The 24,885-nt window shown below is 47.8% G+C and overlaps 2 protein-coding genes across 5 annotated transcripts; one reads left to right on the top strand and one right to left on the bottom strand.

Annotated features, from left to right (window-relative positions):
• Nucleotides 1-5: 5 nt before the first annotated feature.
• Nucleotides 6-13,391, bottom strand: riox1 (ribosomal oxygenase 1). 2 transcript variants are annotated; one of them, XM_081717029.1, is made up of 16 exons: nucleotides 13,274-13,391; nucleotides 4,703-4,775; nucleotides 4,067-4,207; nucleotides 3,833-3,987; nucleotides 3,633-3,732; nucleotides 3,412-3,525; nucleotides 2,597-2,703; nucleotides 2,364-2,471; nucleotides 2,240-2,274; nucleotides 1,945-2,123; nucleotides 1,700-1,804; nucleotides 1,396-1,537; nucleotides 793-913; nucleotides 548-647; nucleotides 358-444; nucleotides 6-255 (listed from the first exon to the last, which is right to left on the bottom strand). In XM_081717029.1, exons 1-16 carry the CDS (start codon nucleotides 13,345-13,347, stop codon nucleotides 187-189), a joined length of 1,710 nt encoding a protein of 569 aa, XP_081573155.1. In that variant the 5' UTR covers nucleotides 13,348-13,391; the 3' UTR covers nucleotides 6-186. The 2 variants fall into 2 exon arrangements, with proteins under 2 accessions (XP_081573155.1, XP_026856600.3); XM_027000799.3 differs by lacking the exon at nucleotides 13,274-13,391 and adding an exon at nucleotides 5,569-6,268.
• extl3 (exostosin-like glycosyltransferase 3) lies at nucleotides 5,171-24,524 on the top strand. 3 transcript variants are annotated; one of them, XM_027000797.3, is made up of 6 exons: nucleotides 5,171-5,679; nucleotides 14,934-17,593; nucleotides 19,034-19,161; nucleotides 20,222-20,366; nucleotides 21,690-21,818; nucleotides 22,555-24,524. In XM_027000797.3, the coding sequence occupies exons 2-6, from the start codon at nucleotides 15,455-15,457 to the stop codon at nucleotides 22,762-22,764; spliced, it is 2,751 nt and encodes a 916-aa protein (XP_026856598.2). In that variant the 5' UTR covers nucleotides 5,171-5,679; nucleotides 14,934-15,454; the 3' UTR covers nucleotides 22,765-24,524. The 3 variants fall into 3 exon arrangements, with proteins under 3 accessions (XP_026856598.2, XP_081573150.1, XP_081573151.1); XM_081717024.1 differs by lacking the exon at nucleotides 5,171-5,679 and adding an exon at nucleotides 11,927-12,449; XM_081717025.1 differs by lacking the exon at nucleotides 5,171-5,679 and adding an exon at nucleotides 13,428-13,493.
• The last annotated feature ends 361 nt before the right edge of the window (nucleotides 24,525-24,885 follow it).

Here is a 24,885-nt window from a genome sequence, read left to right as displayed (position 1 = left end):
TAAGCTCAAACTTTAAGGGAAATCATTTACTGCAAAGGTTCTGGATATTTGAGAGTTGTGCTTCAAATACACTACTGATTTATTCTTTTTTTTCCTACATGAAATTAGTTTCCATGGAAAATAAAGGTACAACAAAGACTGTTCCTGTGCTTGGTATACGTCGTCTGGAGTCAACAAATGATCCTTTCACTTTGACATCAAAGGTTCGGATGTGTGGATTACTCCTTTCTCAAACAGCAGCTCTGCCAAAGATACCTGTAAAGCAGAGTCATTGTGCCTTAAACTTGACAAAGCTCACAACAGAAAATTAAAGAACTACTCATCACACTGTTTTATTTTAATCAAAATCAAGGATACCTTGTCCTCAGCTGTCTCACATGGTAAACTGCAAACAGGGACGAACTCTGGGTATGTGTGAATCAGAAACTCCACAGCGTCTGTGTGCTACAGAAGACATGCCAAAGCTGACTAGAGGCAGTCCTGAACATCCCTCTGATTCAGTGTGTTAACAGAAGCATATAGCAGTCTTAAACATCATAGCTCTCACCTCCACTTTGATCTCTATGCTCTTGGGCTCGTCTTTGTGGTAAACCCTGGAGTTCTCGGTGGTGTAGAAAAGGCAGACAGCTTCGCCATCACTGCACAGTCTGAAGATAAACACAACCGGTGTTAAACTTGATCGAAATCTGACAGGGTCATCATCAGGGTAATTAATGACTCCGACTTGCAAAGACCCGAACGTGAGCCCAGAGGCAGACGCTGAGAGTGTGCAGTGTTGTACAGTGAACAGACCTAGCCGCTCCTCCGCGGAGGAGGCGGATTTTGGTCTGCGTCTTTATATGTACAGCCATGTCTACTGTCTCTCCATCGTCCCATCTCACAGGTGCCCCCCACACGCTGCTGGCCTTCTCCTCTGCACACAGACAGACACACACACACAGATAAATGTTACTGATCATTTTTATAGATTTCATCATCATATATTCAACATCCTTCCTTTTGCATGCTTGATCATAATATAGTCCATATTTACAGATGACAGTCTCCACCTACACTAATGTAATGCACTGTTTATGGGATAGCCTACCTGCACAAAAAAAAACCCCACACACATATATAAATAAAACTAGCTGGAGTATCAACACACCAGAAAATGGGAGCATATTATATCCATTTTAGCTTCTCCAAAGGAAGGTCTACTGGCCACCTGGTTAAGAAAAAAAACTGGTACCTTCATAAATTTTTATCATTGCTTCATACAAGGCATTGGGGTTTCAAGGTCAAACAATCTTGCTTATGAGACAGCAAAGCACATGTGGACACTTGCTCATTACTTCTTAGGAGATTGCTTATGTTTACCTTTGCTTTAACAGGTTCTAAGTACCAGCAGGTTACCTGGAGTTAGCAGAGGTGGCAGGCAGTCATGCAGGAACTCCTTTGCCTTCTGGTCCACAGCAGCATCTACTGGAGCATAGGACACAAGCTTCTTCATCAAACCCTGAATGTGGGACAAAAATTTGTCCCTGCGTGGATCCTCCTGCTCGCGCGCGCGCGCACACGCACACACACACACACACACACACACACACACACACACACACACACACACGTAAAGGTTCAAGACAGATGCAGTTAAGATTTAAGACACGTTTCTGTTGATGGCACGGCTGAGAACCAGGATTAGTTGGCAAAAGCTCACCTTGTCAGAGTTCTGCACTCCCATGAAAGTGAGGTAATCTATGGGCAGCCCCTTCCTGAACTCCACATCTTCCTCCATTGCTGTCTCCAAAGCTGCTGGCATGACCTAGCGTTCAGACAGAAGAGCTCACCACTTATACTTGGAACAGAACCATCAGACTGAAAGGCTCTCACTCCTCTAGCGGTGTCAGCCAGTGTGTGACACTACAGTGGACAGGAAGCAGCCCAGGACCCGGGAGGACACACCTTGAGGAGCAGGTCTCCCCAGCTGTTTCTCTGAAAGGAGGAGATGGTGATGTGCAGGGAGTGGGCGTCGGGGAGACAGTTTCCCTGGTGAATGATTCCACGAGGCAGGTAGAGCAGGTCCCCTGCCTCCAGTACAACGTCCATTATAGGCTTCCCAATGTCAGCCTGACTGAAATTAGCTTGAAGAGGTGAGAAAGAATGGAATGTGAACATGGGGAGTCTTCAAAGTTTAGCTGAGGTTTTGTGGGTTTATTTCAAAGTGCTGTGCTGTGTCTGCACCATCTGAACTACTTACGACTTGGCACAAGAGGCAACTTTTCATCTTCAGACCTACACAGCACCAGACACACTGATTTTAGTCTACAGTGAACAAGCGACTGGTTGGCATTAGTAGCAATTGAGAGTAAATAGAGACTCACAGTGGGTTATACACTCTCCAGTGCTTCTTCCCTTCCAACTGCACAATAAATGCTTCTATGTCATCGTAATGAGGGGCAAATCCCTGTGTTCCTGCCGGAGTCAGATACCTTCACAGACATGAGATTTAAGGCATCACCTGTCGCCTAATTAGTAAATTAAAAATAAACAAACAGCAACCTACTGTGTTCTGAATGAAACTGATTAGGGTCAGTGCTTGTGTGTTCAATCTTACACATTGGCTCCTGCCATGCTGCTGAATATTTCCTGCAGAATGGAGAGAACGTTCCAGACCGTGGAAGAAAAAGCCTGAGGGTTGAGCATCCTCAGCGAGCACCCACTCTAAAGAGCACACAGAACCCGCCCGTTACACCCTGGAACACACCATACTATGACCGCAAGGTGTTTAAAAAAAACAAAACACAACATTTTGTGATTGGTGTTTGTCATTAAACAAATGATTCACCTCAGCTAACTGATGAACCATTCACTCACTGGAAGAGCAATACACTGAAGTAAATGTGGCAATCCAGGAAGCAACGCGGTTTTCCAAGGCTCTGAGGACTTGGAATATCTCCCTCCTATTCTTTCCTCTCGTTATAAACTGAAATATTCTCTCAAGTTTCCGAGAGGTCAGCTCTGAACTGGCTTGGACCCATAGCTCACTGCAACAGTGCGCCGAGTGTAGCACACACAGCAACAGTTAGAATCTACATCACAAGAGGCTGAGTAAAGATGGCAGAGGGCTGATTTAAAAACACCATTGTCCTTATCCATAATTCATCAGAACAACTTCACAACGCGTCCCTAAACCGTCCGGTCTGTGAAGCAGTATCCACAATGGTACTGCTAATTAGTCAATGACACGATGCAAATGAAACTGCAGCTGCATTACATCAATGAGACAAATACAGAATCTGCACAAGGCAAAGAATGACATATGGCCTGTTATGTTTAGTTTATGTGTAACGCGCATGTATGTAGTAAGTATTAATATTCATGAGCATTTGTATGGTATGCAGGGTGTTGAGACAAAGCACGGTACTGCACCTCGTAGAAATCCCACACTGTATAAGGCAGCGCCCTCCCTGGAGGAGTGTGTGTCTCTCTTCTGCCATTTGCGTAGCTTGTAACATCGAGATTCACCCCATACTGGACGTCGTCCTATTGAACAGCATCCAGAGGATCACTACTGCCACCATCAACCTGCTATCTTTACCATCAACACTTTCCATTGCATTAATTAACAGTAATCCCACCAAACTGCTCACGTTTCTCAAAATGCGGTCAAACTCAGCCGTCGAGAACAGTCCCTTGTAATAATCCGGATTCTGGCGCCTGATCAGGAGGGGCTTCTTCTCCCAGTGCGCTCTGCAAGAAAGAAACAAAAACAAACAGACGACACTACACATCCATCTGCCAGCATGCAATTCCCTGCCTCTAACGTGTACGGAAGCATGCGGAGTCGTACCTGAAAAACGTTTTGGACAGAACGGGACAGAGGAGCCACTGAAACAGCCTGCTGGCCCTGTCTCTGCTGTTGCTGACCTTAACCAGGTCAGTAAGGAGCACGTGCAGGGTCTCGCCACCTACACGCTCGGTCCCGTTCGACAGGCACGGCTCTTCCTGCAAGGCATTATGTCCGCAACCCAATTAAGACAAGAACTAGCACCTCCAAAAGTACGAAATGATTGTGAACACTTACAGTGACGGGTCCTTCCTGATTCTCCTCCTTGTTTGCTCTTCTGCGAGCAGTATGCTTACTTTTGATTTTTTTCCCATTTTTCTCCAATAGCGCTAAGACAGTCTCTTTTCTTTTTCTCGTCCTCTTGACGGATGGACAGACCTGTTAATGAAAATACATGGAAGAAAATAGTGCATTTGACTTACAAAACAAGAGCATGGAAAGTATTCAACTTTAGAGTGGACCTCAGAAGCGGAATGTACATGTAATGATATGCATTTATCCTCAAAGGTACACCAGTACCATTAGGAACAAAGAATCCTTTTGTTAGTATTTTCAACTAACAAATTTTACCTCAATTAGCAAAATACTATCTAAATAATACTTCCAAAATACATATACATAATGATTTACTTTAGCTAATTTTTGGACACTCGTTTGGTCTGCACTTAAATAATTTTTTATGTAAGTAATAACTTCTTGAGCAAATCTACCTGAGTGTCTCTGGTTCCAATCTCTTTAGCTAGCGTGAACGTTTTGCTAACGTGATCTGGCTACAACAACTTTTCCAAACTGATATACCGGGGAGAAACTGACTTAAAGCTATGTCTCCTATTGCGTAACAAATCGTATAATATCTTTCAAAACCATCCATACCTGCATTAACGCCGCTTTTTGCTTGACTGACTGGTAATAGGCAAAAGCTGACATGCTGCTCTCCATGTTGCCACTATTAAGACGAAACACCAGGTTGAGGTTGCCAAATCCCATCTCAGTTTTTGGAATACAAAATGAAATTCAAGCAACAAAATGTCATCAGAAAATCTTCTGACACAGTAGTCCTCCTTCTTAGTCCCCGGGATGGGTGTACGGTTCTCTATACAAACTAACATGGTTATATTCGTGAATCACCGGATTATTTGAATCATGCCACTCGAGTATGGAAAGCAAAAATAGCTCATTCAAAAACGTTTCTCATATCTTAACGTAATGTTTGAGATTGGGTTATTGATAACATACCTCTGTTATTACACGTATAAATACAACCTTAGTTCTAAATGATATGTCAATCTAAGAGATCAGATTTCACTTCATTTATGAATTCATGAATTCTTTGCAGAGTGTGCCAACTTCAGTGAATGTAAATGGGGAATCTGCTTCTCAACATGGCAACATATGTCGAGGGTTTCTCTACGTTTTGCGAAAACGATCTTTCGTTGTTACCGCCACCTACTGCACTGGAGTAGAGAGACGTCTAAACATAAAACTTCTAGCTCCTAAGAATCAAAAACGTCTAGATCGAAATTCTATTTTAACGCAAACAACGTATCTATCCACTAGGTGGTGCTATTGCACTGCACAGCACAGACATGAATAGCGTCAACGTTCCCAGCATGCCCCGACTGTTTGCATAGCTGTTCTAACAATGCAGTTCAGATTGTGTGCCTGCCGTGGACGTTTGGACACAGAATACCAGCTACGCTAACCGAGCTTGACCAGTAGCCCTTGCGCCCTGTACTTACCCGCCGTGGGATATTTCCTCTAATTCCTCACATCATTAAATTGCCGTTTGTACGGAGTTGCATCAAAGCGAAGGATCTAATCCGTGTTTCCGATGCAGAGCTTCGCACCGGGTAAGAACCGTAGCACGGCTAGCTGCGTCGCTAACGTTTGTTAGCCGGAGAGCGCAGCTTGTTAGCGAAAGCGAACAGCGGTCGTTGTGGCTAACGAGCTGATTATCTCAGCCCTAGTAGTTATTGGCCAAATCGATTACACGCCTCACAGATTCGTTTTCTTTCTCGCTTCCATCCCCAGCCAGTGCTATCAAAGGTAGCCACAGCCAGAGCAGCTAGCTGGGTCTGTTGAAACGCACCACTAAGATAATCGTTTGCGTCTAGTTAAGTTGGTACGACTATCGATCTTTATTCACAGCAGTATTTAAGAGCGTTTTGCGAAACATCCGACCTAGGTAGGTTATCTGACAGGCAAAGTGTGACGTGTGGATAAGTCAGTCAACATCATCATATCGATCGATGGATCAAACGACGCAATTTGGGTTTGTAGGAGAAAACCGACGACATTAACGTTCATAATGTGAAGACAGCTTCGCGGGAAAAGCCGTGTAAGCGGCACAGCCACTCATGTGAAGTGCCCTTTACTGTAGAAGCGATCGGAGATTACACCGTTGTCATGCCGTCCTTCCTCTTTAGGACGCACACCCGGATTAGGTTACTTATCAGTGCGTTACGATTCTTTATTTACTATGATCAACATGTGCTGTCACGTCAGCTGCGAAGTAAGCTGTCAGTGATCGGACACATCGCGATCCATGCGCGTAATTTCCGCCTCGCTGCACGCGATGATTAAGTTGGATCTTTCAGTGATGATTTTGCATTTTGCATTTTGCATTTCGTAATCCAGCGATTACGTTGTCATCGTGCAGTAAACGAAACTAGGTTACCTACAGAACTGTGTAGGCTCTCTGTGGGTGTCACCGTGTGTCTGTCCGTGTATTGCGATGCCTGCGTTTATATAAGTGCGTGAGACGTGTAATAGCATAACTGATGAGGAGTTGAAGTGCATTGTGCAGATAGAAAGGGGGCATATCCGCATGTTCAAATGATGGGCTATACATGCTTATCTGAAAACAGTCGTTCCTAAGGATGAGTAAAACTTGCTGGTCTCGCTTAAGTGTTTAGTGTACTAAACAATGTTTACTGCAGGTTCTAGTTTGATTTAGGTAGGTAAGCAGCAAGTATTTTTTTATTTAAATAAATAATAGTAATTTCATAATAATAAAATGATCATATTAATACTGGTAATCCTTGAAACTGCTTCTGACACTTTCACTCTAGCACAGCTAAACAATGTATTCTCTTTTCCTGTGAGTCTAAGACACGTTTGTCATATATCTGAGCATCCAAGCAATTTGAGGCTTGGCTTTACATAGTTAGGAAATCGCATTACTTTCAGACCAGTTGGGACAGACCACGCAGTGTCTTTCCCGATCTGCATGCGAATGTCTCACCGTCATTGAGGGCCTCATGGCAGCAGGGTGGTGCCGTGCGCCTGGCGCGGTTCTGTCAAGCTGCGATTTTAATAATCTCTCTGAAGCCTCTCCAACCCGTGATGATATAGCGAGGACCCACGTAGCCCACAGCTCCTGCACAGCCGGGGCCGCCACTGCAGTTCCTCACTCTGGTTCCCGTGGAGATTGTGGGAGGCTGCGTTTCCTCCCTCCTTTTCTCTGTTCCAGCTGTTCCGCGTCGGGCCCCGGCTTCGTTCCGTGGAGCGAGGCATAGCTGACCCACAGGGACCTCCAAATGCGCACACACACACACCTACCCCCACCCCCATGCCCCAATTTTCAGGGGAAAACTAATCGCACCCCGGGCAGCTGCGGGCAAGGAGGTTACCTCCTCTCACCCGGGCCCGCCAGAGAGCCCGAAGGAGCCTGACCGGATTGACGCTGCCACGGGCAGATGAAACGCGGCAGCTCTGGCTCCTTCCAAGGGTCAGCGCTGGATGAGTGTGTCAATTCCGTTGCATTCTTCGGGGCTAATACAGATCCAAGATTAGCCCCCTCCAACTAAGATTAGCCCCCTCCAACTAAGATTAGCCCCCTCCAACTGTGGTTGCTGGCAGGATGTTGGCTACTGAAGAGGCCAACACATGCTGGTTGGGGTGTGAAATGGATTGTGGTTAAGTTTCTCAACACACTACTCTGGCATTAAGGTGGGAACTGCACACTTATTCGTGTGTTCAGGCAAGTTATGATTTTGCTCGTTATTTTGCCATTTACTCTGCAGCCCTAACACTGACCATGGTAAGATAGAATGGATGTGGAGTGTCCCAGATTTGAAATGATCAGCTGATTGCCAAATGCTTCCTCAGCTGAGTTGGATGTCTTGGGGCAGAGTATGCACTGAACACTCCAGTGCTCTTGAGGTCTTAGTTCAGCTCCTGAGCCTTGTCCCCCCACCTCCCCGGGACAAACGCTGACTATTTTAATCATTGGAAAGCATTACTTGAACTCTTTAGTAGTTTGTGGCCATAATGCTTTGATGCAATTGAGCTTCCAACACCTTGAAGACCTAGGAAAAATGAAACGCGTTCTGTTCTTGTAGGGGGTATGGCAGAGGTTTGAAATGTCACCAGTGCCTTTGGTTGGTTTTGGATATGACATTTGATTTAACACACATCCAGCTTTTAAGATCTGGAAGTTGGTGTTTGTTGTCGTCCACTGCTGACTCTAGGACTGTTACAGTTTAAAAATGCCTAGTAGCCTGAAAATGACACGGTTTCATGGTATCACAGTAATATCTAAACCTGTCTTGCACTCACAAGGCTGAGATCTTATCAACCCCACAAGAAAGGCCTGCTTTATATAACATTATTCTTCTTGAATCCCAAACATCTGTTGATTGGCTAAAAAGTTGTTTTTGTTGAATTATACAAGGACACGCATCATAGCAAATATCGTTATGATTTGACCTGGATATGTTTGTACAGGGTGTGTTTGACCTTGGTGTTCTAGTTCATGTGGCTTGCATGGACTTCAAAGATATGCACATTAAACTACAAATGGAAAAAATACCAGCTGTTAATTATTGAGCGCCTTTTTTGACGTGAGGCCTGCAATGCTGTTTACGGCAGTGTTTTTAAAGCTGGGAGTTGCACGAATTTTGGGGGTTACAGACAGGTTGTGGATAAAGTGAATAATTCAGTAGTTCAGAACACATTTTAAAGATGTTTGTCATATATTGGCCGTGCTAGAAGGGGCAACTCCAACCGCGATCTCAGTCCCTTCACCTGAACAATTCGTTAGTCTTTCCTATTCCTGTCCCGTTCCCGCGTTAACGCGCGTGTCTATCTCGTGGTAGCTTCTCGAATAACGTCCTCGAGCCGGGCTGCGCTAGCAGGCAGCCTTTGCCGCGTTTGATCCGCCCGTGTAAAACGAAAGCGTAGCGGTGGCTCGACAGGCCCGGTAATGAAATTTAATGGCTGGAGAGATGAGAGCCGAAGTAGCGACTCACGGGGCCTTGCTGTGTACAACCTCGCGTTTCTCAATTGACCAAAATTGCGCGGGAGCCGAGGCGCGACGGGAACTGCAGGACGGGGCTTGTCCATAACCGGCCTGGGGACGTTCGGCGACGTTTAGCGGAGTCGCTGGCGTTTAATGAGTTTTGTGGAACCGTCGGGAGGTGTTCCTCCCGGTCGTTAACGCCGGAGCTCTCTTTACGCTTGTGCGCCGGTATCTCTCCGAGTGTGGGCCTTTGGAATATGGTTGCGATTTGCATTTTATGACTTTTTTTTGTTGCAAATTTCGTTAAAAGCGAGCAAACTATATAAAAAAAAATCTTCCCCCGATGATGTAGACTGCTGTAGTAAGATCATAAATAATAAATAACATTTGATGAACTTTAAGTTAATCATAAGAGTGTAAGAGTCCAATGCCAAAAGTTATACTTCATTTGGTTCATTAATGCTTAAGTGCCTATTACCTTGGCAATAAGCAATCAAGTACAGAATGCAAAACGTCTTAGTTTAAGTAGCAATTTATTGACACACTAACAGAAAGCTCACAGCATAACGAACCCAATGGTGTAAGACGTGAAATCATTGCACATATTTTGGAACCTTAATCCTATCTTGCAGAGTGGTCAGTCTACTATCTTGGAGTGTTCTGGCCATCTAGCTTCTAAAGGATTCGCAGTTCCGGACCATGAGAGAAGACAGCACATTCCCTTTGACAACACACCCGCTCCAGCTCCTGCTGGGTCTGTGGTTACCGGCGTGGAACACTAGCCCGGGCAGCGTCGCGCCGTTGTTCGAGAGCTGCACCCCGGCGTCGAGGGCGACTCTGGCAGCCACCTGGGACGTCGAAGCATGCAGTCGTGGAAAGGCATAGTTTTAAAGAGCACACTGTGACCACTGAAACAGCTAGAAGTGACAGTTGCTCAGGCAGACAGGGGTGACTGCTGTTTTGACACCTCAGCGCAGGGTTCTTTCAGACGTTAGCTGTTCAGTTCCTCGAGGACCATTATCAGCTAGGGAATACAGTCATTATCGCCTAGAGGAAACTGTCATTATCAGCTAGGTAGTTTCATCACGCCACATGTTCTGGGCTGCTAAAATGAGTACCTCTTTTTTTTGGACAATCACTCTTCTCCTAGTAGACACCACTACATTCACATACTAAAGAGCTTCACTGGACTGCATCGCAGATGCTCTTTTGAACATAGTCTAAATGTGGATTAGGGCTGCATAGCGCAGGGCAAAATAATATATTGCGATTATGTTACTACATGACGCAATGAGCTTTGCAGTATATTCATAACTCAGTGGTGACCCCATGATGTGATGTGACTGGTACTGTTTTATTTTTGCCCAAATGATTTCTGTTTCTTGGATCGTGTTAATTCTGTGCTATATCAGAACACCCAGCAAGGAGGCATCTTCGGTGTCTGAAAGCGGGTCCCAATGCCGCAGAGAATGGCCGTGTCCAGTCACCAAATGTTGACAGTTCCCAGGAAGTAGTCTGACCTCTCTCTGGGGCTAAGGCTTCATTTACAAGAATGCCCTTTTCCATCCAAAATATGAAAAAAACCCCCAAAAAATTCCCTCCCCTAGTCTCTGGGTCTGAGAGCCCGTGTCCAGCATGAGAGGTGACCGTCAAGCAATCCCCGGTAGTACGCGGTGGTCGGGAAGGAGGCCACAGCCTTGGCACTAAAGAAGCCACTGCAGTCACGAACGCCTCGTCCCCAGAAAGCCGTGCTCTCGCCGCTCTCTAATCGTACACCCAACCAGTGTGACTCGCTGCGTCGGGAGGCAGGCTTCCTTCTTGTAATTAGCTGCTTAAATGAAACCCCTTGCTTTGTCTTCAGCCCAGACCTGCTCCTCCCTCTGGCTTGGCTGTTCCAAGAGTGTCAGTGGCTTCAGGAAAACAAAGTGAGAAGGCGTGTTGTTCTGGCGACAGGCTGCGTGGGGCTCGCTCAGAGCTCGTTTGAAGGCAGTAGTCCTCCAGCCATTGGGCGCGCTTTGCTTGGAGGGCTCCTCGTGATGCACGTCCATTTCAATGTCAGCTAACAGATGGATGTACGTACAACAGAAAGCATTCCTCTGCTCTGTCTGTAGCCAGAAGAGAGGCCCTCAGGGCCCTTTGAAATCAAGAGAGAGAGAACAGCTGCTCCCCAGCCCACTGGGCTCCACACAGTTGCCTGCTCCACCACTCCTCCTGTATGCTAGTCTTTTGGTATCAAAAGCCTTTCTTTCTCTCTTCTTTCCCTGCTTGAGTGGGGATAAAGCGTCAGGCTCCAGCACTGCCTGGCTGCATCAGTTGGCGGTCCACTCTATCACGCACTTCTCTCCAGGCGAGTGCGCGTCTCGTTTAAGTCACTCCTTGGTTAGTCCCTCAAAAGTAGCATAGTTACCGACCCCAAGAAGACGCCTAGTCACCAGGCAGCGGGACGTGAAACGTGCACGAGAACGTTCCGGTTAGGACCAGATGCCGCCCCTTATCACGAGGCTGCCACAAACAGCTGCTGAAGCGCTGGCCAAAGGCCAGCTCCGCGCTCTGTCTAATCTCCGCGCTGGAGGCAGAAATGCGGACGAGACGCCTTTGTCGCCGCCCGCGGGTACGGAAAGGATTCGGTTTCAGTTTCTCTTTTCCTGTCAGTCTTCCCGTCTTGCCTCCTTCTCCCCTTTGCGCTTGCTTCAACACCACCCCAACCTGTACCGTGCTCCTCCGCACGCACCCAGCTCCGCCCGTACCAGCTGGTGCTCTGCTCTCCCGCTGACCCCGGGGGTCCTCCCCCGCGGTTGCGCAGGCACGGACCAGGCCTGCTGTTGCTTGTCTGCCTGCGGTGGAATGGCTATACACACACCGCGTGTCCCTGGGCCCGTCGTGCCGCAACAGGAAATCACCCCGATGCGCTGAGGCGCGCATACATTTGGGTTTGCTTAATGCCTAATTAAAAGTCGTTTTATCCGCTCGTCTGGTGCTCTCTAGCCTTCAGCCTTTATCAGATTAGATTTGTTGTTTTATGCAGGCATCTGAATCGGCATTAATTAGAGTAATCGGTGTCACTCTCTGGGGTGTTTCCAGCTGTGGGGATGAAAAACGGCTGTGCTGTTCCTGGTTCGGAATCAAGCAATAACACGCGAAGTTCTAGAAGTGAAAAATTTTGTCTTTCCAACCTCAGGGTTAAATTTGGAATTTGTCAACCTCCATCGCTGACCTCTGTGGGGGGGAAATCGGGTATTTTACTGGCTCACAGTTGATGACTGTGAGCCTCCGGTTTTCAGCACCAAGACATTCAGTACTATCGATATGCGCATCCGCATAGGATTACACAATGCAACTACAAATTTATCCAAAGCGATCTTTGAAGACCGTTATGTGGTACGTTTTTGTCATTTTGTGTGTGCGTGTTGTGTAGGGGCATGCTTTTTTTAAACTCCTGAAATAGCCTATCTATTTTGGGGCATCGGTTCTTTTAGGTGGAGTGTGCGTATCTAATCTGTGTGTGCATGGGGTAGCATGTTTGATGAACACAGAAGGTTTCAGAGCTGTGTGTGTGTGTGTGTGTGAGAGATTTCTTATGAGCCTTCCACTGTGGGTTTTCATTTCTGTCATACGACAGTTTATTGGTACGATACTCGGCTCTCAATCTGGCGACTGGATCTGAATGCCTACCTGAGTCTGTTATCAGTTTGCTCTGCTGCGGAGAATACGCGGGTTTGGTTGGACGCTCAGGGGAGTGGCTTTGCCCCGGAGTTGTTTGCTCTCACGGACATGGCGCTTAGGCTTGGCGCCGCTAACTTGAAAACCATTTACAGTGCTCGGCAGACACATATCCGCAGTGACTTGTGTGTTTGCCGCTGTGACAGCACACGTGCTCCCCTCGGAAGCAAACCCATGTTTCTGGTGGTGTAAATACCTTGCCAGGTGTACCAGGTCAGTTACACCAGGACCTCTTTTTACCTGTTTACACTCCACGTTGTTTTTGGTCTCGGTGGATAAGCGTTCGATTTTCGATAAGGTGAGAATCTGTAAGTCTTAAGACCCGACTGTCATCCCGGCATATACGTGTGCAGCTATTTTTGGAACGCAGAGGTTGTTTTCATGGTCACGGGTTTATTGGCTCTTTTAAATATGTAGACACACACTTGCCTATCAATACACAGAGGATAAGAAGTTACGGTATAATGTGCAAAATTAAGTACCTGAATTCTAAGTGGGAAGTGTTTGCGTTGTCTTGCCGTTGCGTCTGCGAGATGAGGGAGAGACTTGAAGTCATCGAACGCCCAGGCCTGAACACTCTGTCCTCTATCGCTGTCAGCGGTGTTCCCAGCGCACCTCCTGAAATAGGAGGATTAACAACGGAACGAACGCTATTCCATGGAACGGCTGAGTCATCCTCGACGGGCTAATCCTCATTGCCAGGTTTGGGAAGCTTGGAGGGTTCAAACTCCTCAAGGGGCGAGCCAAAGAACTTCGTCCCAGTAAAACCGGCCTGACGTGGCAGGCTCGTCCTTTCTTTTCCGCCTGCAAGTAATGGCTGTGCCGTATATTGTCTTTTGTTATTACTGACCTTTGCCAGCTGCTGGTATTTCTGTAATTATGTTCTTATAGTGCATAAACAGGCCCTGTGAACAGTCGCAGAGCCTGTGTGCTGGGAGTGTCCTGATTAAAGGGTTCACCCGTGTGTTCCTCCTGGGCAGTGTAACGGCTTGGTGAGGTTTTGGCAATATCTTGCAGATTTAATGGCAGTCAGGGGAACTATAAGCTGCTGGGTGCAATGTCTGTCTGCCTGCCATTCCTGCTCGCTTCTGACCCTTCAATCCTCAACGCTCATTCTCATGCTCTTCATCTAATCCTTCGTCCAAAGCCCCCCCCACAGGTATAGCCCCTCCCACAGCTATAGCTCCTCCCACGGTCTCCCCTGCTATATACTGACCACACTCCTGTGAAATAATTGACAGGCAGGTAATAATAGGACCGCCTCCTTTATAAAGAGGTTTCTTGATTGGTTAATACAGCCACTTAATGAAACATTTTATTTCCTAATTAAGGGCCAAGGATGGACCTTTCCCCTTTTATTTCCTCAGAGCAGCTATTTTGATAATGGCTGTCAGGGTGCAAGAACCCTGACATTGTTGTTGTTGTTTTTAAACAACAGATTATTGTTTAAAAAAAACTGCACATAACAGCACGATAATATTTATTTCACCTCGCACACGGTCAGTCCCGACCATACTGGTAGCTCAGCCTCACGAACTGTCAGTTGCCGTGCAGAGACTGGACTCGCGCGTGTGTTCTGCATGCTCTGTGCGGCACGGGTAATGGCTTGTGGGATGCTACACGGCTCTCCTCCCCATCCCCCCCACCCCACCGCCCAGCCGGAGAGCAGGTGCAGCTTCCGTGTGACAGCTCGCTCCATTAGAGAGAGAAAACGGCTCCTCGTCCTGCGCTGATCTGTCTGTCTGAAGCCCTGCTTGGATTGTCCTAATGGTTGCCAGGAAAGATCTCCGTGTAACAGGAAAATCGGTGCTAAAAAAAACCAACTAAATCTGATGTGTATTAATTTTTAAGCTCCAGGGTATGCGCATGTATTTTTGTTTGTTTTATTCATTTATTCTTTTTTACTATTTATTTAAAGCTCATGTTAAAGCCGCATGTAGGTAAGACGAACACGTGTCCATCAGCAGTACTATAAACACGAGAGAGGGATGAAAAGGCTTTTTTTTTTTGTTTTGTTTTTTTAAAGGATATCCTCGATGGTTTTAATTTCACAGCAGATGTAGCAATATTCACTTTTAATTGCTTGCCTAACAAGTCCTCTCTCTCTCTCTCTCTCTCTGTGTGTGTGTGTGTGTGTCCCAGATTGAGTGTCCGGTTGAAGTCCTGCTTGATGTCACACTGGCCTCCAGAGAACAGTTGGTCAGAAAGCGTGCCACAGACCCCACCATGGGCTCATGCTGAGCAGAATGGCTCTGACGAGGGCAGCGATGCGGAGACACATGCCCGTCTGCCACGTCTCTAGCTGTCACTTCAGCAAAGGGCATCGTGTCCACCTCCCTCTTCAGTACCTCGCCTCCACCATCGGGTAGTTCTTAGCACTGGTACGCAGCAGGGAGGAGGAAAAACCGGCGATATGCTCAGACCGTGCTCTCTCGAAGATGAAGTTTCCTTTTATTTGAAGCCCCGGGAAATTTGAAGACAAAGATTTGTTTTTGTTTGTTTTTTTACTTTTATATTTGAAAGTCCTTTAAAGAGCAAGGCATGCTTTGTTTTCCACGTACACGTGCAAATCCAATCCGGACGCCAACACCACACTATGGCTGCTGAATCTCCCCGGCGACCCGCTTTACCGGCGCGGCGTGGCGGAGAGTGACCCCGGGACGATGCAGCGCGGCGGCAGCGCCACAGGCAACGGCAGCCAGTCGTGGGTGCTCCGGCGCCTGCCGCTCACCTGGCTGAGCTTCATGCTCTTCTTCATCTTGGTCTTCTTCCCGCTCCTCGCGCACTACTACCTCACCACCATCGACGAGGCGGGCGGGCCGGACAAGCGCATCTTCGGGCCGCGGCCCGGCGGTGAGCTGTGTGAGGCCAAGCACGTGCAGGACCTGTGCCGCATCCGTGAGTCGGTGAGCGAAGAGCTCCTCCAGCTGGAGGCCAAGCGGCAGGAGCTGAACGGCGAGATAGCCCGCCTCAACCTGCGCATCGAGGCCTGCAAGCGCAGCATCGACAGCGCCAAGCAGGATCTGCTGCAGCTGAAAAATGTCATTAGCCAGACTGAGCACTCCTACAAGGAGCTCATGGCCCAGAACCAACCAAAGTTGTCTTTGCCGATCAGACTGTTGCCTGACAAAGATGATCCAGGGCTGCCTCCTCCGAGGTCCGTGCCAGCCTGCAGGTTGCACACCTGTTTCGATTATGCTAGGTGTCCGCTGACGTCCGGGTTTCCGGTCTACGTGTATGACACGGGGTCCTATTCCTGGGGTGAGAACGTCGATCCCCTGGTCAAACAGGCCTTTGCATCATCTGTAAAGAGCAGCGTGTATGTCACTGATAATCCAAATATCGCTTGTCTTTACGTGATGCTTGTTGGTGAGGTACAGGAACCTTTGTCTTCTCCTCCTTCCCCCATGGACCTCGAAAGGCAGCTGAAAGCTTTGCCGTACTGGAGATCCGACGGCCACAATCACTTGCTGGTGCACCTGTCCAGGAAGTCGCTGACTCAGAACTTTCTGTACAACGTCAGCACGGGCCGGGCAGCCGTTGCGCAGTCCACCTTCCTGGAGCGGCAGTACAGAGACGGTTTTGACCTGGTCGTGTCCCCAATGGTCCACGCTCTGTCTGAGCCCAACTTCCTGGAGGTGCCGCCGCAAGTACCGGTAAAGAGGAAATACCTCTTCACCTTCCAGGGCGAGAAGGTGGAGTCCCTGAGGAGCAGCCTGCTGGAAGTGCCGCCCCAGTCCTTCGAGGAGGAAATTGAGGGGGACCCGCCGGCCGACTATGACGACCGCATCATTGGCACCCTCAAAGCCGTCCAAGACAGCCACCTGGACCAGGTGCTCGTCGAGTTCACCTGCAAGAACCGACCGAGGCCCAGCCTGCCAACTGAGTGGGCCTTGTGCGGGGAGCGTGAAGAAAGACTGGAGATACTCAAAGCGTCCACGTTTGCCTTGGTGATCGCTCCGGGCAACGGACACCTGGTGGCGTCAGCGGGCTGCAACATGCGCCTGTTCGAGGCCCTGGAGGTTGGCGCGATCCCCGTGGTGCTTGGCGACCACTCCAAGTTGCCGTATCACCAGCTTATACGCTGGAACGAGGCAGCCATCATGGTACCCAAACCCCGAATCACAGAGTTGCACTTTCTTTTGCGGAGCCTCTCCGACAACGACCTGCTGGCCATGCGACGGCAGGGCCGATTCCTTTGGGAAACGTACTTTTCCACTTCGGAGAGCATCTTCAACACCATTCTGGCCAGTGTCCGAACCCGCATTCAGATACCCGCCGCACCCATAAAAGAGGAACCTGCCCAGGAGATCCCTCACAAAGCAGGAAAAATGGCTGGAACCGATGCCAACATGGCCGACAACGGCGATCTGGACCTTGGGCCAGTAGAAACTGAACCGCCTTACGCCTCACCCAGATTTTTGCGAAATTTTACGTACACGGTATCGGATGTCTACTTGACCTGGAATCGTGCTCCGGGACCTTTCCATCTGTTCCCCCACACTCCTTTGGACCCCGTACTTCCTTCAGAGGCAAAGTTCCTGGGCTCAGGTACTGGCTTCCGGCCCATCGGCGGAGGGTCTGGGGGCTCTGGGAAAGAGTTTCAGGCAGCCCTCGGCGGAAACGTCCCACGAGAACAGTTCACCGTGGTGATGCTGACATACGAGCGGGAGGAAGTGCTTATGAACTCCCTGGAGAGGCTGAATGGCCTTCCCTATCTCAACAAGGTGGTGGTCGTCTGGAATTCCCCCAAGCCACCTTCAGACGATCTTCTCTGGCCAGACATCGGCCTTCCTATTGTGGTGAGTTTGTTTGATCTGCGTATATGAGTATTTGAATCAGATGGGAAAAGGTTTCAGAAAGAGGTTCTTCATCGGCCTAGTGCAAGAGTGTGCACACAACAGAAGCAGATTCCAGATGGAGAGTGAGTTGGTAAATATGTAAAGATGTACAGATGTAGTGTTAGTAAAAATGGTAGAAGCAATAATATATGCACAGCTGATGAAAGGTCCCTGAAACATCCTGTTTCTTTTGAAACCTCACCGAGACATACGTGTGTGTGTGTGTGTGTGTGTGTGTGTGTGTGTGTGTGTGTGTGTGTGTGTGTGTGTGTGTGTGTGTGTGTGTGTGTGTGTGTCTATCACTACGCCACTCCCTTGTTAATCGGTCATGTGTCACACCTGTCCTTTATCAACCTTGTTATGCAAAAAATATATGTATAGGACTGGTTGGTGTTTCGCTTTTAAAGTCCATCTTGTACAATTCTGAAGGCTGACTACACAGTAATATTCAGCAATGCTGCCTGCAGACAAGAGCTTCATCATTAAACCACACCATCACAGTCTGTTCAGATGGCTTTGCTTTGATGTGGCCAAACCTACCAGTTCTTTAGTGGAAATGGGTAACTTGCTCTCAGCTAACCAGTGCAGTATGTCAACAAGGAAACTTTGTGGAGTCAGCAAACTTCATCACAGCTTGACTGCAAGCTGACATAAGCATTTATTCATACAAGAACGAAACACGAAAAGAGAGAACCAGACGGCTGTGCACCCTATCCCCCATACACGCGTGCACACACACTTTTCGAATGTCTAAAATACAGGGGGAGATGATAATATAATATTAAATATGAAATATAAAATTCTGTTAAGAGTGATAAAAATTGAAAGTGCTGACCAAAACATTTTCTGGCCGTAAAAATATGCCTGTGGTATTTTTCTGGGGCAGAAAAGGTGTGGAAATAACAGTGCTGGGTGTATAATGTTCTGCAGCAGATTGTATTTATTTAAAAACACAAACACACACACATACAACGTTCAGCCAGACTACAGCTGCTGATATTACAGGAAACAGATAATATCAGGAACGTTGACTTTGAAATGGAAACTCTACGCCACACCAGATTTAGTGCCCTCTGATGCAGCTCCTAATCCATTCTGGAACGTTCTTTGCTCATCTCTTTTTCATTTGCTTAATTTACTGGGAATCTGAGTGGAAACGTTTAACCCGGATTTCTATTCCCATAGTCCCAAAATAGCTGTAAAATTGAATGCTGATTATCTAATTAATTAAAGTCATGTATGTACTTGTCTCAGATTAATTGTGTTCACAAGTAATTGTTGGCTACCCAAGGCAGTGTTACATGCGTGTGAGATTCAGGCTTCTCATTGCAGCTTGTCCCTGATCTCTGCGGTGTCTAACAGTACGCTGTTCTGACCTGGCAGCTGCACCTCTGTTCACAGGTGGTGCGGACAGAGAAGAACAGCTTGAACAATCGCTTCCTTCCCTGGGACGCCGTGGAAACGGAAGCCATCCTGTCCATCGACGACGACGCCCATCTTCGACACGACGAAATCATGTTTGGGTTCAGGTGAAAATCTGATGTTTAGTTTGTGTGTCTAGCTCCCTGCCTTTTTTGTCTTTCCCTTGATTTCCAAGGAATGGGAGTTGAGGGGAAAGGCCCGGTGTCACGAGAGGGAATGGACGTTTCCAGGCAAAGGAAGGGCATTTATCGTAAAATTTCTTTCTTTTCCAGAAAAAAAAAGTTTGCACACTTCACAGGCTGTGTGGACGACAGTGAAAGCATTGCTTCACAAGGAGGAACGTAGAACTTTAGACTTCCGTTGTTTCAAACGGCCTCGTGCAGTGTTGAAGCGTTCCCTCTCGGACTGGGCTTGCCCAGAGCTGCTTTGTGTCAGCGTGGTCTTTTGACATTGTCGACAAGCACCTTCAGATTCAGTGGGATCTTCACCTAAAACAAGGCTTCAGTAGGGAGTTTGGGTGGTGTGGTGTTTTGTACCCCCCCCTCCCCCCTCCAGAAAGTGTGTCGGGGGCCAGGTGTAGCGCTAGGCCTTCTCTCTATGTTTGAAGGGCTCGGAGTACGTGCTCAGGACCGCTGGCTCAGCAGGGCTGCGGCAGATCTGGCCCGGCAGGTGGAGGACAGAAGCCTGTCCTTTCACTGTTCCTGTGCTCCCGGGTGCCTGAGTCTAGCAGTGCGTGAAGGTCACCGGCAAAGTCAGCCTTCTTCGGTGGAATCTTGAATGGCTTCGAGTCCGGTCACCTCGACCTGCTGCTGCTAGGTGTGGGTGGGTGTGTGTGTGTGTGTGTGTGTGTGTGTGTGTGTGTGGGTGTGAGAAGTCTTGTGGAGGTGAGGATGGTTTGCTGGGAGGGAGAGTATCAGCAGCCGGGGTGTTGAGCTACACCGAGCCCTGTTTCGATGAGGCAGCCTCTGGTGGCCACAGGTTGCCAGTGAACACTGGAAACCCGTTTCAGAAAGCCCTTCACCGCATTAAGACCTCCTACACTGTCAGTTAACTTGAATCTGCTACTGAAAGGTGCAGCCAGAGTAATCACTACCCTTTCAATCATTGTTCCGAGCTAAACGGTCTTCCCTCCCCCTCTCCCCCCCCCCATGTCTCGTTGCCTCCCAGAGTCTGGCGGGAGGCCAGAGATCGGGTTGTCGGTTTCCCGGGGCGGTTTCATGCCTGGGATGTCAACCACCAGTCTTGGCTCTACAACTCCAACTACTCGTGCGAGCTCTCCATGGTACTGACAGGGGCCGCCTTCTTCCACAAGGTAAAGCCCTCTGCTTACGTTTGTCACAAGAGCCGCGCAACGTGGACCGAAAAAATAGCGAGCGTGTTGCTGCACGCCGCTATCGCGATATGCCCTTAACGTGACTCGGTTAAAGATCGGCCTCCGTTTTTGCATTTTAAAACGGTTTGTTGAGTTCTGGGAATAGCATGAACAGAACACACACGTCTGGAATGATCAAGGTTGATGGTGATGCATAGAGCCATGTTAAAAATTGTTACAGGAGGTGATTTTTATTTGTATTCCTTGATAACAGAATTGCAAGCACCAGTATTTTGGTAATGGTTAACAAAGGACATATTGTAATATCCTCTTTTGGCAGTCCATGAATGAAACATTACTGTAATTCACTATTTGATGCAGTTTACCACCGTGTGGTCAAAGTCAACTGAATGTGTGAAGTCAGCGTGTGATGTGACATTGAGAGCTGCTCCCAGGGGTCTGCTCCCAGGGGTCTCCTCCGGAAGAACACACTGGCTTTAATTATGTAGTTCTGCATTTTTTGGCTTGTTGTGTTTGTTCCTAAAACATCTCACCTGGTAGAGCAGCATGGTGCTAGTAACACCAAGGTTACGGGTTTGACTCCCAGGAAGCATACGTACCATCCCGCTGATTAATATTTAAGTCTCTCTGAGTAAGAGCGTCCGGCAAACTTCGTAAGCGCAGCGGCGTGTCTGAAATGGCACCCAGTTTGCTGTTAAGTGTTCTGTTTAGTTTCAGCATTACAGCATTTCACTCAGTTGTGTTTATTGACATAGCTGTAGACATGTCGATTGTACCGCTAGTCTACTTCTTGTTGATGTACAGGACGCAAACCAGTCTTGCCCAAATTCTGTCTGTCGTCTCCCCAACTGGTACCTGTGTAGTGTAGTACATAGAACTGCCTGTGTGGGGATTAGTGAGTGAGTACACGGGGAGACCATTTCGGACATAGACCGTGTCTATTTTTTCATGTGCTAAATTAGTTTTAGAAACGTCAGTATTATGGTATAGTTTTAATAATGTGTTGGATGAAAATGTGTTGTTGTAACAGTTAACAGGTTTTGTATATTAACATGTATACTTGTTACTATGAAGGACTAAAACCGGTTGAAAGCATGTGTAATTATTTTTGAAGGAATGTCAATGGAGAATATTTAGTTACGTTATAGTCGGATTTGACAAATCCGAACCTGTGGTTGTATGGATGTAGTTTTTTATTAAACACAAGAGCAACAATACACCCAAAGGCAAATAGAAAATCAGTTGAATGTCCTTGTGAGGTTGGACTGTCTTTGTGAAGTTGTTCTCTTCTTGCTTGGCCAGTACTATGCCTATCTGTACTCCTACGTGATGCCCCAGGCCATTCGGGACATGGTAGATGAATACATCAACTGTGAGGACATCGCCATGAACTTCCTGGTGTCACATATCACACGCAAGCCGCCCATCAAGGTCAGTGTGTCAGAGGAGCAAAGCACATCTGCATGTGGGTCTGTCTGTCTTATTATAGTAAACAGTATTAGATACACTATTAGTTTGACTTGTTTGACGGGTTAGAAGCTCAGTCTGAATTGTGCTTTAACCAATAGGTAAGCAGACCTTATGATACGTATTGACCTTTCTTCATAGAAAGGCTACTGTGCTATTGTGTCAGTATAATGTGGGTAAGAAATGGGCAAAGTAAGACTGTGACTCTCTTGATGGGTGCGTGTGTATTCACACCCAAAGACTTCAAATGCTGTGAGCTAGACAGTTCAGGTTTTCTCACGTTCTCCAAACCAGCTGACTTTGAAATCAGTTTCACACTTGAAATAGGGCTGGATTTTGGGGCACTTTAATGTTCCAAGTTCTCTTTCCTGAAGCGTGGGGACTGGATATAATAAAACTTTATGAACTGTGATCTTATTTGTCAGAAGAATTGACTCACAGAATATTTATCCCTCCCTGGAAATTCATAAACTCTCTTACTAGATCCGTTCATTTCTTGTTCCCGCTCCCCACCCATAAGCCCACACCCTTATCCGCAGTGGTTCGCCAATAGATCAGACAAACCCAGCGATAGGTCAGACGAACCCAAGGAACGCAACCTGCTCGGGCGAATCGGCCCACGATGCGACGTCGGGGAAGTGAAAGTGCCCGCCACCCCGCCCCATGTCTCACTCTGGCTCCTCCCTCTCCACCCGCTCAGGTGACGTCACGCTGGACGTTCCGCTGCCCTGGCTGCCCACAGGCGCTGTCGCACGACGACTCGCACTTCCATGAGCGCCACAAGTGCATCAACTTCTTCGTGAAGGTGTACGGCTACATGCCGCTGCTCTACACGCAGTTCCGTGTTGACTCGGTGCTCTTCAAGACCCGGCTGCCTCACGACAAGACCAAGTGCTTCAAGTTCATATAGCGCTGTCGGCGGCGGGGTCACGACCGGGCCGTGGGCGGGGCCGCATCGAGCCAGGGACGGCAGGGCCCTGTGTTAAGGGCCAGAGATCTTACCTGAAACTAGATAGGCTACAAGATAAAGAAGGACTATTGAATAAAGAAGCGTTTTATTTTCAGTTTGAGCATGTGTGCGCGAGAGTGTGCGAGCGAATGTGTGAGCGAGTGTGCGAGCGTGTGCGCTCATTGTTACCCTTCAGCAACCACTACTGGTTCCATTTGCACCACCGTTGTCCATCCCCGATGAGAAGCGTGGGAGAGATGTGCACATTTTCACGGAAACTTTTAACGGACGTCGAACTGACCATTGAACTCGCAAACTGACAGACTGGCCTGACGCGTCCCTGGCTGCTGCTCTTGGACGGCCTCCAGGCAGACGCACACCCGTCCCCTGGGGGACGTCCCCGAGGACTGTGGGAGAACGGGGCCCCGGTAACGCTGCACTCTCTTTATTTTTAACTCATTTTTCTTTTCTTTTTTTTATGTATATGAATGTACATACATACACCTTGTATATGAAAAGCACTGATGGTCACAGTCATCTTTATTTGCGTGCGCTTGTGCGGGTGGATGTTTGTGAGAGGGAGCGATGACTGTAGAAAAGAGAGATTTTAAGTCCCCAGACCTCCAGGAATAAACTGACTATACAGGTCGTAGAGTAGTGAAGAATGTTTTCACAAGCATCTGTGAGCACGGCCCTTTGCCCTTACACGGTAGGGAGTGGTGACCTCTTCTGAACACACACACTCCGCTCTAACCACAATGGGCAAACTGGCTGCTACTCCAGCGACCTTGTTTGTGTGGAAGTTGGATATCTGCTTTGACCATGCAAGAAAATTGTAATATCAGTTGTCAGTCATGTGCTCAGATAAAAGGAATATGGATGTAATGTGCTCGTAATGCATCACAGGATTTTGCTTAACATTTGGTTTGAGTTGTAGATGCTCAGGGTGGGGGTTGGGTGGGGGGTGTAGAGAAGGGATTTATGGGGCAGCATGACTGAGGATACACCAGCGTGCTCGTCTATCGAGATATAAAGAGGTCTAAAAATAATAAAGCCTGTAAAAATGAAACACTTAAGGCAGCACAAATACTCATGGTCCTTAATCTTTCCGATCAAAAACCCGTCACCTGTCAGATCTTTTTTTTTTTTTTTTTTTCCCCCCCCCTTTGCTTTTATGTGCAGTGAAGATCTTTGATGTCTGACTAATAGCACAATTTATAGAACCACACTGCAAGAAATGTTTCAACGCTCAATCAAAGCATTTAGGCACAACATGGACCGTCTGAAACGTTCCACGACCCCGGCCTTCGCCCGCCCGTCTCCTCCGGATGGGACGGAGCTGCCCACAGCGTCCCTTCTGCTTCACTGCACATTCGAAGGCAGCAGCTCCGCTTTACGAAGCCTCTTTGATCTTCATGACACATTGGAGAACAAAAGGGATTTTTTTTTTTTTAAATAAACATTAATGTATCTGTTTTCCATTGGATGAACCAGATTCTAGATAATGGATGTCTTTTATGGAAACCTTTTATATGCTTAATGACTGTATATATAAATTTGTTGATGTTGCCTTCAGCATCCCCCCCCCCCCCCCCCCCCCCGTTCATTTTTGCCATGTTTTGGATTGGAGTGGCACAGATAAAGAAGCACAGCACTCTCTCTAACTGACTCTGCCATTAGTGTCATTCTCCTTAACACTAATAAACCAACCCCTGCCATTCTCTCTGTGCTGCTTTCTGCTTTGTGCAAACCTTGGTTTAGTTAGAGGGGCATATTAATTGCCCCGCCAAGCTCCTATTGGCACCTGGTACCGTAGCAGGCTGGTGTGTGGTGGCGGTACTGGGGTGCCTTGGTGCGCTCCTGGCTGGGATGGGGTGGGGGTGTGCCAACCCTGCCTCCCCAGAACTGACCTAGCAGTTGGAGTTCAGCTCCCATCGTCACGCTAGCCATCAAACTCAAGATGGTCACGGCGATGGGCGGTGCGCTAGCCGAGGACACCCCCTCCACCCCCATCTCTCCTCTTTCTCTGTTTCTGCAGCTGATGCCACCCATGACGGTTTAAAATGGAAAATGGACTGGGCT

Source organism: Electrophorus electricus, chromosome 7 (assembly GCF_041902795.1).
Source record: "Electrophorus electricus isolate QZ-2024a chromosome 7, ASM4190279v1, whole genome shotgun sequence".
Taxonomy (NCBI): domain Eukaryota; kingdom Metazoa; phylum Chordata; class Actinopteri; order Gymnotiformes; family Gymnotidae; genus Electrophorus; species Electrophorus electricus.
The sequence above is the reverse complement of the archived record's forward strand: the minus strand, read 5'-3'. Positions and strand labels throughout refer to the sequence as shown.